The following is a 13,532-nucleotide window of genomic DNA, read 5'->3' as shown; positions in this document are numbered from 1 at the left end:
AACACGGGAGGGCCGGGGAACATGTCTGGCTACTTATTTGTCACATTCTCCAAGACATATATATATATATATATATATATAGAGGAAGGAAGAGAAGAAGCACGGGCTGAGCTCCGAGCTGAAATGATGCCTTGGAGAAGCAGAGCTGCATCGCATCAGGCAATTTCTACATCCAGCAACATCTACATGCACTGACTTTGGAAATTTATTGTTTTTAATGCAAAAAAGACACTGAAGCACAGACCTATTACACACATTTATATAAAGGCTGTTTAAGCCTAGATGAATCCAACGGCAACTGCAGACTTTTACAAATAGTTACTACACTACGAGCGATGTAAAGGTCTGAGTAGCAGCATATATATTTAAATCTGTCACTGAGTTTGTGCGTTAAGCTCTAAGTAACTACCAGCTAGTTTCCTAGCTTCCTCATACAGTACATAGTCATATCTTACAAAACAGATTTAGTAAAGCCTGCAGTCTATGCTATTAATTTTCTTAATCTTATCGTCTCCCTGCAGCTCCTATCTCTGAGGATTCAGCTGTGATTCCGCTCGCTTCTAAACTACTATGCCACATTAGTGAGCACATGCAGGAGCTAAAGGAGAGTTCAGCACTGCCTCATCATTCACTTACTAAAATACTTTAAAACTGGGATGTAGCAGGAGGAAAGTTATATGATAAAGACAAAAGTACCGGGACACCTGACCATTACACCCACAGGGACTTTAATGACACATTAATGATGCTTTGCAGCTATTCTTCCGTGAAGGCTTTGTTTGACAACGCGACATTTACCAAGACAACATAACCTGTCATAAACATGCCATAGCTAACCATTTAGCTATGTGTTAACATTACATTAAACTGTCATATGTGGTGGGTTTTCACATTGGATGCCATGAGACAATTATAGACTGTGTCATGAATATTTTCCCTAACCTCAACTAAAGTGGTACAATTTGTATGTCACCAAAATGTAATTAAATGTTACCAGGAAGTTTGACAACAGGGAATACAGCCAGTTTACTAAGGTGATTCATGGAGTTTCCCAATGGACAGATAGTTTTACTTGCTGCTAAAGTAAGCTAACTGCTAAAGGCAGCTAACTCTAGGCACCGTTAGTTCGGTTAGCTACTTTTAGCTGACTCAGCTCCAGGGAGCCTGAGCTTGCAAGAAAACCATCTAAGTGCTGTATTTCGTTTTTGTCAAACTGGTCTCTGTCAGTGTTGGAGGTGTGTTCAGTCACAGAGGTGCTATACGATTCTGCATACTTTATTGGGTTTATTGTAAAAACAAGAAGCACGGGAGGGCTTGTCATGGTAGTTGAATGAATGTGTATTTTGTCCTCCTGAGTGCAGCAATAGGTTCTATTAGCCAAATCTGCCTAATGAAAGTCACATCGTCCACAGCAATACATTGCTTTACTTTGGCGCTGGCACTGGAAGGGCAGGCCCACCGCCATCTACTGTAGCTAATACACTGACTATGGATAAGTACCTCATATAGCCCCACTTCAATAATATGAACCTGTCCTTTAAAGAGAAATTTAGGTGGAGAAGTGGATTGCGAAGGGTTTCCCTGATAGTCTTATATAATTTCTCACTGGGGATATTAAAGGAAAAGTGTACTCCAGCTGTGCCTTCACTTAAACTCGGTCAATTTTCTTTAAATATTGAGGCTCTGGGCTGTTTCAGATTCAGTCCTGTAAGCAGCTTCTGGACAAAGCACTTGGGTTGCACTTATATTGAATGTTTTTTAAACAAGTGACTTTTATATGAGTTTTTCATTTGTTCTGTGAGAGTAGATGGCACTTTTTAGTAATTCACTTTGCAGTTCTTTGCGGTCCTTGTTCATATCGTTAGTTTTGTCTGTTGCCTTCCCTAAACTGTGTGTAATTTGTTTAATGAAGAAAAACACATAACATACAAAACGCAGATATGCTTCCCCTCTCAAAAGAAGATTCTGTAACACTGCTACATCTGAATAGGGCTTTTGCCCCTGAAGGGACAGAAACAATTTGATTCAAATTCGTTAAATACAAAGCACCCCCTCCAATCCCTCCTACTGGAGTGATGTGTGTAGATGGAGAGAGGATGGGTTGGAAAGATGATCTAAAGGTTCTCCAGCTGCAGTGATCCACCACAGGGAGCCAGAGCTGCTCTGTTCGCCGACCATGATACACACAGCAGCACCACGCTCCCAGCCAAAAAGGGTGACGGCCGGCATCATCAGTAGTCAATACAGATCTATCCCAGCATGTGACTGCGAATACGTATGTGAGTGTGTTTGTGTGTGTGGACAGCAGCCTGCAGGCTAAATAAGGCTCTGGCACGCTCATCTGGCACACTGGGATGCAACTCAGCCTTATAAGGTTGCAGTTGGCTGTCTGGATGTCCCACCTCCCTGTTTTGTGTTTGTCTCTGTGTGTTGTATTTTATTTGCTTTATGGCTGGCTGGTCAGTATCGGCATGTAACTCTGGCTCTCCCAGCTCGGGACGATCTAATAATAGCAGCAGTATGAAGACTAACTGCAAACCCCTTTTGTCCCCCACGCACTGTTCACACACACCTTTCATCAACCAGAAAACTGTCTTCACATTTTTACATTGTAGCACTGGTTGACATACTTGGTTCCAAATCCAGTTTCAACTAATTCAAAAGATCCAAGACAGTTTCTTAATTATGTCAAAATACTGAGTAAAACAGAAATTAAAAATTATACCATAATAACACTGCCAGCACTTAGTTTTCTTTCAATTTTAAATTAAATGCTACAAAACTTAATAACTAGTAAAATTAACATCTGAGACAAATTACTGAAACTAATTATGGGAAAAATTACAACACAGTGCCTCCATGCTGCATTTCATATCACTTCCAATTTATGATTCTTGGATATCTGTTTCCCTTCAATGAATTGTTCTTTTAAGGTTTCACTCTGCCCTTTGCTCCATTTCTTGAGGGTTCAAATAAGCTGTAAAATGAGAGGTCTGGGCTGCTTGTCAAACGCGTATGAGCTGTTTGGGCTCAATAACTGCATCAGAGTGCAGCGTAATAACCAGGAGAAAGGGCAGGGCCCCTTGGGTAGATGTGCAAAACATGAGAACTGTCTTAAGGCATAGAACAAGAAGAAGGATTTGCTTTGCTCAAGTTGAAATTTCACCCCTATACGGAGTGAAAACACTCCATATACGGGTGAAATTTTGACTTGACTTTGTGCTCATAGCAAATGGTGGAAAGAGTGGAAAGACAAACAGTAACATCCAAACAAAATACAAGCTGAGATTTAGGAGAAGGATGCTGGACATACACAAGGTCCTCTTTAAATGTTAGCATTATGCAAAAGGCAACAGGCGTACTGACAGATACTGTGCAAGGGTATTAGATTCCATTTTATCATAATATGTTATTGTTAATCAATTCATACCTAACAGGTTTGGAGAACCTCATTAAACAGAGTGTTTTCCTGCTCGGACACAGGTTGCAAAAGTTAGTACGCTGGTCTGACCAGCTTACTAAGATTACTTCAAAGTTCAGCTAACTATATGACTTTAGGAAGAGTTAAAGATTACCGTACTTTTTGGTCTATAGAACGCACCTAAGTATAAGCTGACCCACCAAATTAAAAAAAAAAAAAAAATTTGTACATATATAGGCCACACTTGACTATAAGCCGCAGGTGTCCACATTGTAACATGACATACGTTTTCAAGTCTGGGCCATCTGCGTTAATTACCTCTGACAGCTTTTGTCATCTTTTTGCATTGCGTCAGTTCTTCACGCTGCCGTCTCCAACATCTCACCATTGATTTAAAATACGTATGTTAGGCAAAGACTGGGCTTCACAGTCTGGAATAGGGCTGTTATGATATACTGGTAATGATCCCCAGAGTCCCAGAGTCCTTCCTCAGGTTCAGGTTCATTCAGGTTCAGGCCAGGGAGGATATAGCAAAAAAGATCAGTTTTGAGAAGAACCCAGAAGCCCCCAGAGAACCAGCCTCTGGTGTGGCTTGTGCTGGACCTGAGGTCATTGTTACAGTGCACTCAGAAGTGAAGATGAGTGAAGATAAGAGAGCTCAAGGCTTGTGGTCATGTGTCAAATTGTTTGAATGCTCTGCCAACATGAACATGAAATCCTGGACATTTGTAAGAGAATACATACAGTAGATATAGTAATACCACAATGATTTAACATTAGACAAATAATACATGCCACGAGCAAACACCTCCAACACAGGACTCCTCACCCTCCCCCGGAGCTCTGTCCATATTTCATTATTAGACACTGCTTTTGCTACTGCCTGTCTGACAGTATGTCATGGTGAAGTACTGCTGTGTATACACACTGAGGACATCCAATATGATTCATTCTGCTTTTAACTTTTACCCTGCTCTGACTCCATCCCCCACCTACTTGGGAGGATATATTAGGTGGTGAAGTTTCCTACCATGTATGCAAGTACTGGAAGTAGTCTGACACTTGTTACAAATTTTTTTTGCCAGTTGGGGGCATAGTGGCTGGGCCATTAACAAGGGAGAAGTCAGCGTGATGCTTTTCCACATGGACATGCTGCATGAGATCTGATTATTTTTTGTTCCAGACACTTAACAGAAGGGACACTCTGCTTTGCTTAATCTGTCTGCAAAATGGATTTGTGTGCCTATTCATTCACACAAATACCAATTAATTAATTCCCTAACCATTACTTCAGCATACTTAAACATACGCTCTACACAAAAACAAACCCGCACCTAACTTTGATCTTTTTGAAAAGCAAAAGATTTTGCTTTAAAAAAAAAATCTCATCATCTTTCAAAACATCCTCACTTTAGAGAATTTTGCTTCCTATACCTGCATGCGTGCACACACACACACACTCACACACACACACACACAAACCTTGAACACAGTGCTGAGGTAAAGTAACCTAGCAACAGCCTGCTAGACTCAACAGGTTTTGCACAGAGGGAGGACACAAACAATAAACAAAACTGGAAATGACAATGTCCTCTGCCTTCTATGGCAGCTTTATCTGCACCATCTGATGACAGGCACAGTATGTTGCAGGCCAAGACAAAAGAACTGACGAGGAGAACTGACATGAGAATAGTACAGTCCGGGTATTACATTATTTCAGAATTAATTTGGTAGTTTAGGGTTTCAGTTTGCAAAACCCTTAACACAAAATAAAAACAAGAGAAAGATGTACGATGCAGAGTAAGAATGTCGCAAAACCAAACGATGTAGTTTAAGGTAAGAATTTAACAAATCAGGTTGACTCTTTGCTTTGGGACTTTTGCACACTGAAATTTTGTAGCAAAAACTGAAAAGAGTCCAGGATCTAATCCTCACAAAAATACTGTTCAGAATTAAACATTGCTATTGGACAGTGTGGCTTGCATTTCTGCATCTATGCATTTTATCCCCATAGGCACACAGACAAAAGCAGATGACACGATACTTCCTGCAGCTGCTGGGTTTGACAGCAGAAAATTATTGTGCTCCTCTGAAACAATCAAAGGCAATCCATAGGTTTTATTACTGGGTCTTCAAAATACAGGGGAAAGTGCTTTTTCAACAGGTTTCAACAGCCAGGCATGAGAAAGTTCATCATGGATGTGGAGTACACATACCAATTTATGTCTCTGCGGAAGCTAAAATGGACCAAAATGCACTGAAAGCACAGGAAATGTTGGGTTTTGAGTACAAAGTACATCCATGCTACTACGCATATTTATAGATATCCATATGTCAACTCTGACTGAAAGCATGTTTTTGTAACCACTGTCTGAGGGTGTGTTGAAATGAATTCCGGAAAATCACAGAAACCATGAAGACATCATGGAAAGCGAGGTCCATGGAAGTCAGATACACACTCCTCCTGTAAACGCATACTGTAGAGGGCTAGGTGGACAACGATGGTGGTAGACAAAGCGTCAGGAGGGCAGGAAGTACGAAAAACAATTAAAATAAATAAGGAATTGAAGAGAGTGGGTAAAGCCCAGTGTGGGAGCTGCCATGTCCGGTTAAGTGGACAGAGAGCCCTGCTGGAGTTCAGTTATCTGTCTGTTGCAGCAACAACAACCAGCAGAAGGGAAGGGGGGGGACATTCTGCACTGAGACAGGACACACGCTGCGAGAAAGCTTTTTATCAGGCCTGCGGACAAGCTCAAACTCTTTTATCCATCCATCCATTTTCTATACGGCTTATCCGTCAGGGTCGCGGGGGAGCTGGAGCCTATCCCAGCTGACTACGGGCGAGAGGCGGGGTTCACCCTGGACTGGTCGCCAGTCAATCGCAGGGCTGACACACAAAGACAGACAACCACACACACACACTCACACCTAGGGACAATGTAGAGTAGCCAATTAACCTAATTTGCATGTTTTTGGTTTTGTGGGAGGAAGCCGGAGTACCCGGAGAAAACCCATGCAGGCACAGGGAGAACATGCAAACTCCACACAGAACCTAGAACTCTCTTGTTGTGAGGCGACAGTGCTAATCACTGCACCACCGTGCCGCCCCAAAATCTTTCAATACACACTTTATCAGTTTCATCTTTCAATTACTTTTATACAACGTCAACATTTCTCTTTATCTTAGTTCTTTTATCCCGTATCTGCTTTTAATCATGTGGGGTACACCGAGTGTTTGAAAGTTCAGTTGTGTACAGTATATCTGGCTACACCTCAGAAAGCTAGAAGAATTGATTCTGAAACAGTAAGTGCTTTCAGAAATCTATTTTACATCAAAGCCTCTAATTACAGCCTGAGGCGTGATGCAAATCAACACTAATGAGCCAAAATAATACATTAGCAATAGATACAGAAAGACAGAACACCTCATTACCAAATTGATTTTCAGAGAAACTTCGGAGGACCAATTGTCATGTCAGCATAATAAATAGTTGTCAGGAGACCTCGTTCTTGTTTCCTGCTCGACAGGTGCCAGAAATACTTAATAAGCACGTGTCGGTGTTAATGATCATATGTGAGACAATATAATCTGGAGCCATTATTCACAAGTGTGTGCTGCAGGGCATCACACCCTCAGAACGCCTGTGATGGAAGTGGCACTCATAAATAAAACAGTACTCATCAGGATAACGACATTGTCATTAATCAAAAATGCAACATGCTTTGTTTTGATTGCCATCTGACTGACTGTGGGTAAATTTAACTTAAGGCTCAAATAGTTGAGGATTTAAAAAAGAGCGACAGTAAATAACCTTGCAGCATTCAGAGTGTGTTTACACTGTGAGACACGTCCGCCAACGGCCCAGAGTCATTCAGAAAGTCAGGAGAAAATTCTCAACATGCGCGTCGTCCGACAATGAGAAAGCGGCTGACACGATGCAGAATACGCTGTTGATATTAATCTGTCATGTGCTTGTGCTTTACAACTTTTTCTCATTATTAACACTCATTATTGTTACTGATGCATTTTAATGGGTGTCCCTTGGTAGGAGTCTGTGCAGAACACTTGCCACATGCTCCTGTATCAGTTCCTAACAAGTCTTGTGTCTGTGAGACTTCCATTTTATTGTCTTTGAGATGAGAAAACATGTGATTTGCACACAATCACACAAAGTAAAAGCATGTGTGCTGCTAATACTTCAGTTATAAAATCCTAGCTGTGCTCAGTGTTGTACAGCCCTCTGTCTTCATCACAGTTAGTTTTATGGGAAGACTTTGACTATGAGCGAGTATATAACCACCGTTTGCATATACAGACTGTATGAGGGTAAAGCTGTTTGCCTGACTGTTTGATATCCAGGGACTGAGTCTACTGCGTCAGAGGAACCAGTAATCAAATCACTTTCCTCTTTGACTGGCTGCTTTTTTTTTTCCTGATACATGTATACAAAAAGGTGTTGAGTATTCAGAATTGTTGGAGTGTACAGTTGAGCAGCTTAATATGTTAGTAACCCAGAGCATCCTGGAAGTTCAGCTGGCTAAGGTGGGCACACTGTGACTGCAAAACTGATGTCTTTGTCCATGGCCTGCAAAATGCCAAAAACTTAAGTCCCACTGTAACAAGCTAGGACGTTCAGCAATAAATCCATACCTCATGCCCTCTGTGGACTTGTTCTGATAATTGCAGTGGAGCTGCGGCGTGCCAAGCATTGCTTCTGTGAAGACAGCCAGGAAGCCCAGGGTCTCCACGAACAGCGCAGAGTCCAGGAGGAGGTAGGTGATGTAGGCCGCCACCACCGTGAAGGCCAGCACGCACTGCACATAGTCTTCAAAGTGACTCCATGACCAAAAGTGGTTCCAGTCAAAGTCTAAAGGTGCATGACACAGATGAACCACAAATGAGTCTGTAGAAATTACAGCAGCAGCACAGCAACAGAAACATTACCTGATGTGGACTGAACCTAGAAAAATAAAGAAAGCAAAGCGAAACAAAAAAGAGACAGTGAAGAGTGAACCAGGACATGGAGCATCAAATGTGCTGTGTCAATAACCTACACCTAACCTCCTGTGTGGAAGTAAGTAGGACAAAATTTCATAAACATTTATATTTGAGATCAATATTGCAAAAATCTTTTGATAGTAGTAGTTAATAAAAAGATGCAAAAAGTCTAATGTGAAAATTTATAACTGACTTCACACTTGAGCTGTGAAATGCCACACCATTCCCACAATCCCCTTCTAGCATTCAGAAAAAAAAAAAAATCTCTATATGTCACGGCCACAAATAGGCAGTCTGTTCTGTAAATGATTTCCACTCATTCAGAAACAAGTCTTTAACTTCAGTGTCTTGGGGGAGGAAGCTCTGTGAGTGAAGGTGGTGAAACATCCTGAGGGAGGGTGACAGTAAACCAAGGTTATCGTATTTTTCCACACGCAGTAGTAATGGGCTGGGTGGGAATCTGGACACTGATGAATGATTTAAGCCCTGCTTTCTGCCCTCACACCTCTTGTGCATGTTCTTTCTCCAAGGAAATGACTGAAGACGCTTAGCACAACAACACTGGCTTCCTGTAATAAGCAACAAAGCCAATACCGATACGCTGGTATAATATTCTCAAGGCTGCAAAGTGTCGATCACCTCAGGTACTACTTTAAATACAGCTGATGTTAGAAACGGGTGCGATAAGCAATGGAAAACATCTTTACGTGTAATTTCTTCTGTACAAACAACAACAAACAAACCTCCTATTCAAGACCTGATAAAATCATAAGTGAAAGGACACAAACGTCCATGACATTTGAGTTTATGATTTAATGAAATACTGGTTTATAAGAGAAATAATGTCTGCCGATTCTGACATTTAGATGGCATTTCTACATGAGTATGCATAGTAGGCACGTGTGCAAGCAAGGTAACCTGGCTTTGTAAGATTGAGCCAATCCAATTCTTCCTTTCTCACAGATACGTTAAACAAATCGCACAAATGCAATCGAAAAAAATTTCAAAGAGCAATTCGAACCAGGTCATAGCCCTCTGCCAGCCCACAACACACTATACACACACACCAACATTTACTGTTGCAAAAGCGTACAACTATGCAGACAGCAACAGAATGCAGTGTTGAACAAAAGACAAGCAAACTGTTCTTAAAATCTATCATAGGGCATGTATTTCCGTTCTGAGTATAATCAACACTAAGAATATCCTTTGAGAGGTGTTATGCGTACTGTATAGCAGCATGCTCTTCTGTAGGTGTTGTGGCTGCAGATGCCTGGCGTGGCTGTGGAGCCCTGCTGGCAACAGAGCCAGAGGACTGCGAATCTGGGCCAACGAGCACCAGGCTGGTGCTGCCTGATAACAGCCAGACACAGAGGGAAGCAATCAGGGGTAATAGAGCAGCGTTCAACACCAACCTGGCTGCTAAAGGAGTTCACAGCTTCACATTAAACACAAAAACTGAACATATGATACACGCAAATTTAAGGCTCCAAATGATGATTCAACTGGACCCGCTTGGGAAGTATAACACACGCATGTGCGCGCGCACACACACACACAGTAGTTGGCAGACACTATGCAAACATACCACATATCAGTAATACGTGCTGTTTGTTAGTGTACAGTAAACAGGCTTGCACTGTGAATATTAGGTCTGTGTAAATATTTATATTGTTACATACTGTTCTTTCGTCAACATTTGGGGTACAGAATGAATCTATGAGCAAAACATGGCCACATGTGCTAACAAATTATCCACGCAAGACACTAATCGTGGAACTAAAAGAAGATGCGAGTACTGGACTTCAGGTGGCCAAAAACACAACACGGACCAAATGCTAACATTGGTCTGGGCCTGTTTGTTTACACGTTAGCCGTGACAACTCCACCGTGCCTGTTAGCTTGTGTCTTCCTTACACGAGTAGCTATAAATTAGCAGCTTCAGTTAGCAACATGCTAATGTTTGCGGTACTGGCTTGTTGAAAGAAATGTCAATTTCTTTCCTCTTTCACATTTTACTTTATAAAACATCGCCTCAGACTTTCATTTGTTCTAAAATTGGCTGAGGCTGAAGAATGACCTAATGTAATCGTGATGACACTAATGAGTTGGGACATAATTGCAAAGATTCCCTATTCAGTTCTTAAAATATAAAGAAGAACTTTTGCTTAACTTTTTCCCCAGTCTATGTTGTCAGGGAGTGGGGAGTGAAGGAGAAGAGATTATACATTAAATTTCCTCTGTGGTAAAATTAAAGATATTTTTCCATCTTGCAACTTAATTTGGTGGCCAGGGACTCTGCAGAGAGTAGAAAACTTCTCTTATGAACGCATTTGGCTCTGACAAAAAAAGGTTGTGATTATGACATGTGTTTCAATTATTTGTGCGGTCCTTGTCTCAGCCTCATGTTTTAGCAATTACACTCCTTCACGCCAATGTCATCATCTCTTAATCCTGTGTTTGCAGGCTCATTCAGAGCAAATGTAAAAATAAAGAAAAAAAAATCAAAACAAAACATCTCATTGGCAGATTAGTGTGACACATCATTTCACACTGACCGACATGGGATGTTCATCACAGTACTGTACCTCAGCCGTACTCTGCCACTTCTGTACCCTGGGGCATTCTGCTCTGCTTCTTTAATCCCTGTGCTGTGTGGCAGCTGCTGTATAACACTGTGTGGGAACAGACTGGAGCTGCATACAATAGACTTGCTGTGGCGGCCAAACGTCTTGTGCACAGCTCAGTTTGAAGTCCCACAGAGCCGTGGTACATGTGTAGGAAGACACAGGTCAGAGCTGGAGAATTCAAACTCCTGTTTACCAACTGTTCCCGAACTTCAGCTAAGCCCTGGAAATGTCTAAGGGTGGGGGTGGGGGGGTAGACTTGCTGTCACTCAAAAGCACCCATGAGATTATTGTGAAAGACGGTTAGAACAGCCCGGGAAAATGAACATCAGATATCAACAAGCTTACTTTTGTGAATTTTAGACAGGAAGGTACGTGACAATGACTAATAGGCTTTTACATGCAAGCCAAAACACAGCAAGTTTTCTGCTCTACCACCTAGGATACGTGTTAAGCCTCTTCTCTAAAAGGACTGAGTCCAAAAGTTGAGCTTCTACCAGCCCTTATGTTGGATATAACAGCGCCTACAGGACAAGGTGATTTATCCTAAGCTGACAAACCCAATGAAGCTACAGGTACAGACCCCCACAAGGCCAGAATGAGCAATGAGCCATCACCAAACATTAGAAAGTAATAGAAATCTGTTGTATTGCCATGTGCTTCTGTAACATTGTTAGGCCAACATCTCTGTGGTATGGTATCACTCATCAATCATTGTGACATAATTAAGATAACAACAGATTTTATGAAATTTCACCCCAATTTCCTCTTGAGCAAGCCAGAACCAGCACAGTGGTTGTGAATTTTGTTTCTTGTGGCAAATATTAAAAAGAAAAAGAAAAAAGGGCATCTATTTTCAATTTGTGGATGCTTTTACAATAAACCAGTTGTTTTTATGTCCAAATGTCATGATTGTGATTTTATATCTTCGGGGTGCAGTCATTCATTCAGTTGTGCTTCAGAGCTCTGGAAGGCGCATGGAGGAAAGGGTTTTAATGGGAGGGAAGAAGAGCCAGTGATTTCATAGCAATATTGGAAAAAGCAATGAAATATTTTAATTATATTTTGAGACTGGTGTATCATTAGGCATGCTTAAATAGCAGGACAGATTCATCAGGGAGGAAGACCTGTGACAGCTGCTGAGGCCAAGACGGGTCTCAGATGAGTCCACACAAAGAGACAAGGTATTCTGCTGGTTAGAACCGTCACCTCACAGCAAGAAGGTTGCCTGTGTGGGTTTCCTTGGGGTGACTTCCTTCCACAGCACAGACACTTGCAGGTCAGGTTAATTGGCGACTCTAAATTGCCTGTAGGTGTGAATGTGAGCCTGACTGATTGCCTGTCTCTATGTGTCAACCCTGTGATAGACTAAAGACCTGTCCGCGGTGTATCCCGCCTCTCAGCAAGTGTCAGCTGGGATTGGTTCCAGCCCCCCTGCAACTCTCTAAGCTGTTATGGTGGATGGATGGAAATTAAAGTTTGAGTTTTTTACTTAAAAATGATGATGTGATTTGTGACATAACTTATTCAGCATTGCATTGAAAAATATAAGGTTACAGTAGATACATGTTAATGTTACGGCTTGCCCAAACTAAAATGTTATGAACCATTTTTATGAACACTATAAAGACAAAAGTATTGGGATGAGGGTGTTTTCAGGGGTTGGGCCCCTCACTTCCAGTGAAGGGAACTCTTAATGCTTCAGCATATCAAGACATTTTGGAAGAACTTGACTGGCCCACACCTCAACCCCTTATAACACCTCTGAAAATTAGTGACAAAGTGGTTGTGACAGAAGATAGTGGCTGCCTCTCAGGAGTGAGCCAGCAAGAAACCACAGACACCCGAAAGTTTGCACACAGGACTTTCAATCCTTGAGCTGAGCCTGGCTTGACGACTTTGCTAGCTGACACAAATTCATTTAAATGCTGCTGGAAATTTTGAAAAATCCAATCAGGGTTTGCTCTTTCAGGTCTTCAGTCTGACTCACATTAGACAAAGTGAAAGGTTCCCCGCTTTCACCGTCAGAACTTTAAAACATTTCATCTTACTTTTCCCTTCAAAACTCCTTTTTACCTCCACCTGAGTGATCTCCAGCATTTCGGATTCTGACACAGCCAAATGATCTAATCTTTTAATCTGCTTAAAGGATTTCAGCAGGCACTTTTCCATATAAATCACACTGAGCTGCTATTACACCAAGATTTCTCCCATCTGAAAAGTTGAACTACACATCCCACAACAAAGGACACACTGTACAGCACAGATGTGACCAGTTGTTCATGCACCACAGTCCTTAAACCTTTGCATGCTCTCAGTTACACATTATCCCAGCTAATTACACATTATGAAGTACAATGTCTCCACATACAGTGTTCACAGCCATGCGTACAGCCTTATTTGGGCATCCTAGGAAGCTCTATTTAAAGTCAGGCTACAATGTGTTTCTCGTTCTGAGTACAAATGTCCAGCTGTTTGATGGAAG

General features: G+C 41.6%; 1 protein-coding gene across 4 annotated transcripts in view; it reads right to left on the bottom strand.

Moving 5' to 3' along the window:
- LOC124074438 (solute carrier family 66 member 2) overlaps positions 1-13,532 on the bottom strand; it is a 28,196-nt gene that overhangs the window by 7,749 nt on the left and 6,915 nt on the right. For all 4 annotated transcript variants that reach the window (XM_046417381.1, XM_046417380.1, XM_046417383.1 and 1 more), the window contains one exon: positions 8,073-8,289. In XM_046417381.1, coding sequence (XP_046273337.1) covers positions 8,073-8,289 — 217 coding nt within the window. The remainder of the gene's footprint in view (positions 1-8,072; positions 8,290-13,532) is intronic.

Source organism: Scatophagus argus, chromosome 17 (genome assembly GCF_020382885.2).
Source record: "Scatophagus argus isolate fScaArg1 chromosome 17, fScaArg1.pri, whole genome shotgun sequence".
Classification (NCBI taxonomy): domain Eukaryota; kingdom Metazoa; phylum Chordata; class Actinopteri; family Scatophagidae; genus Scatophagus; species Scatophagus argus.
This window is presented reverse-complemented; position numbering and strand designations above follow the sequence as displayed.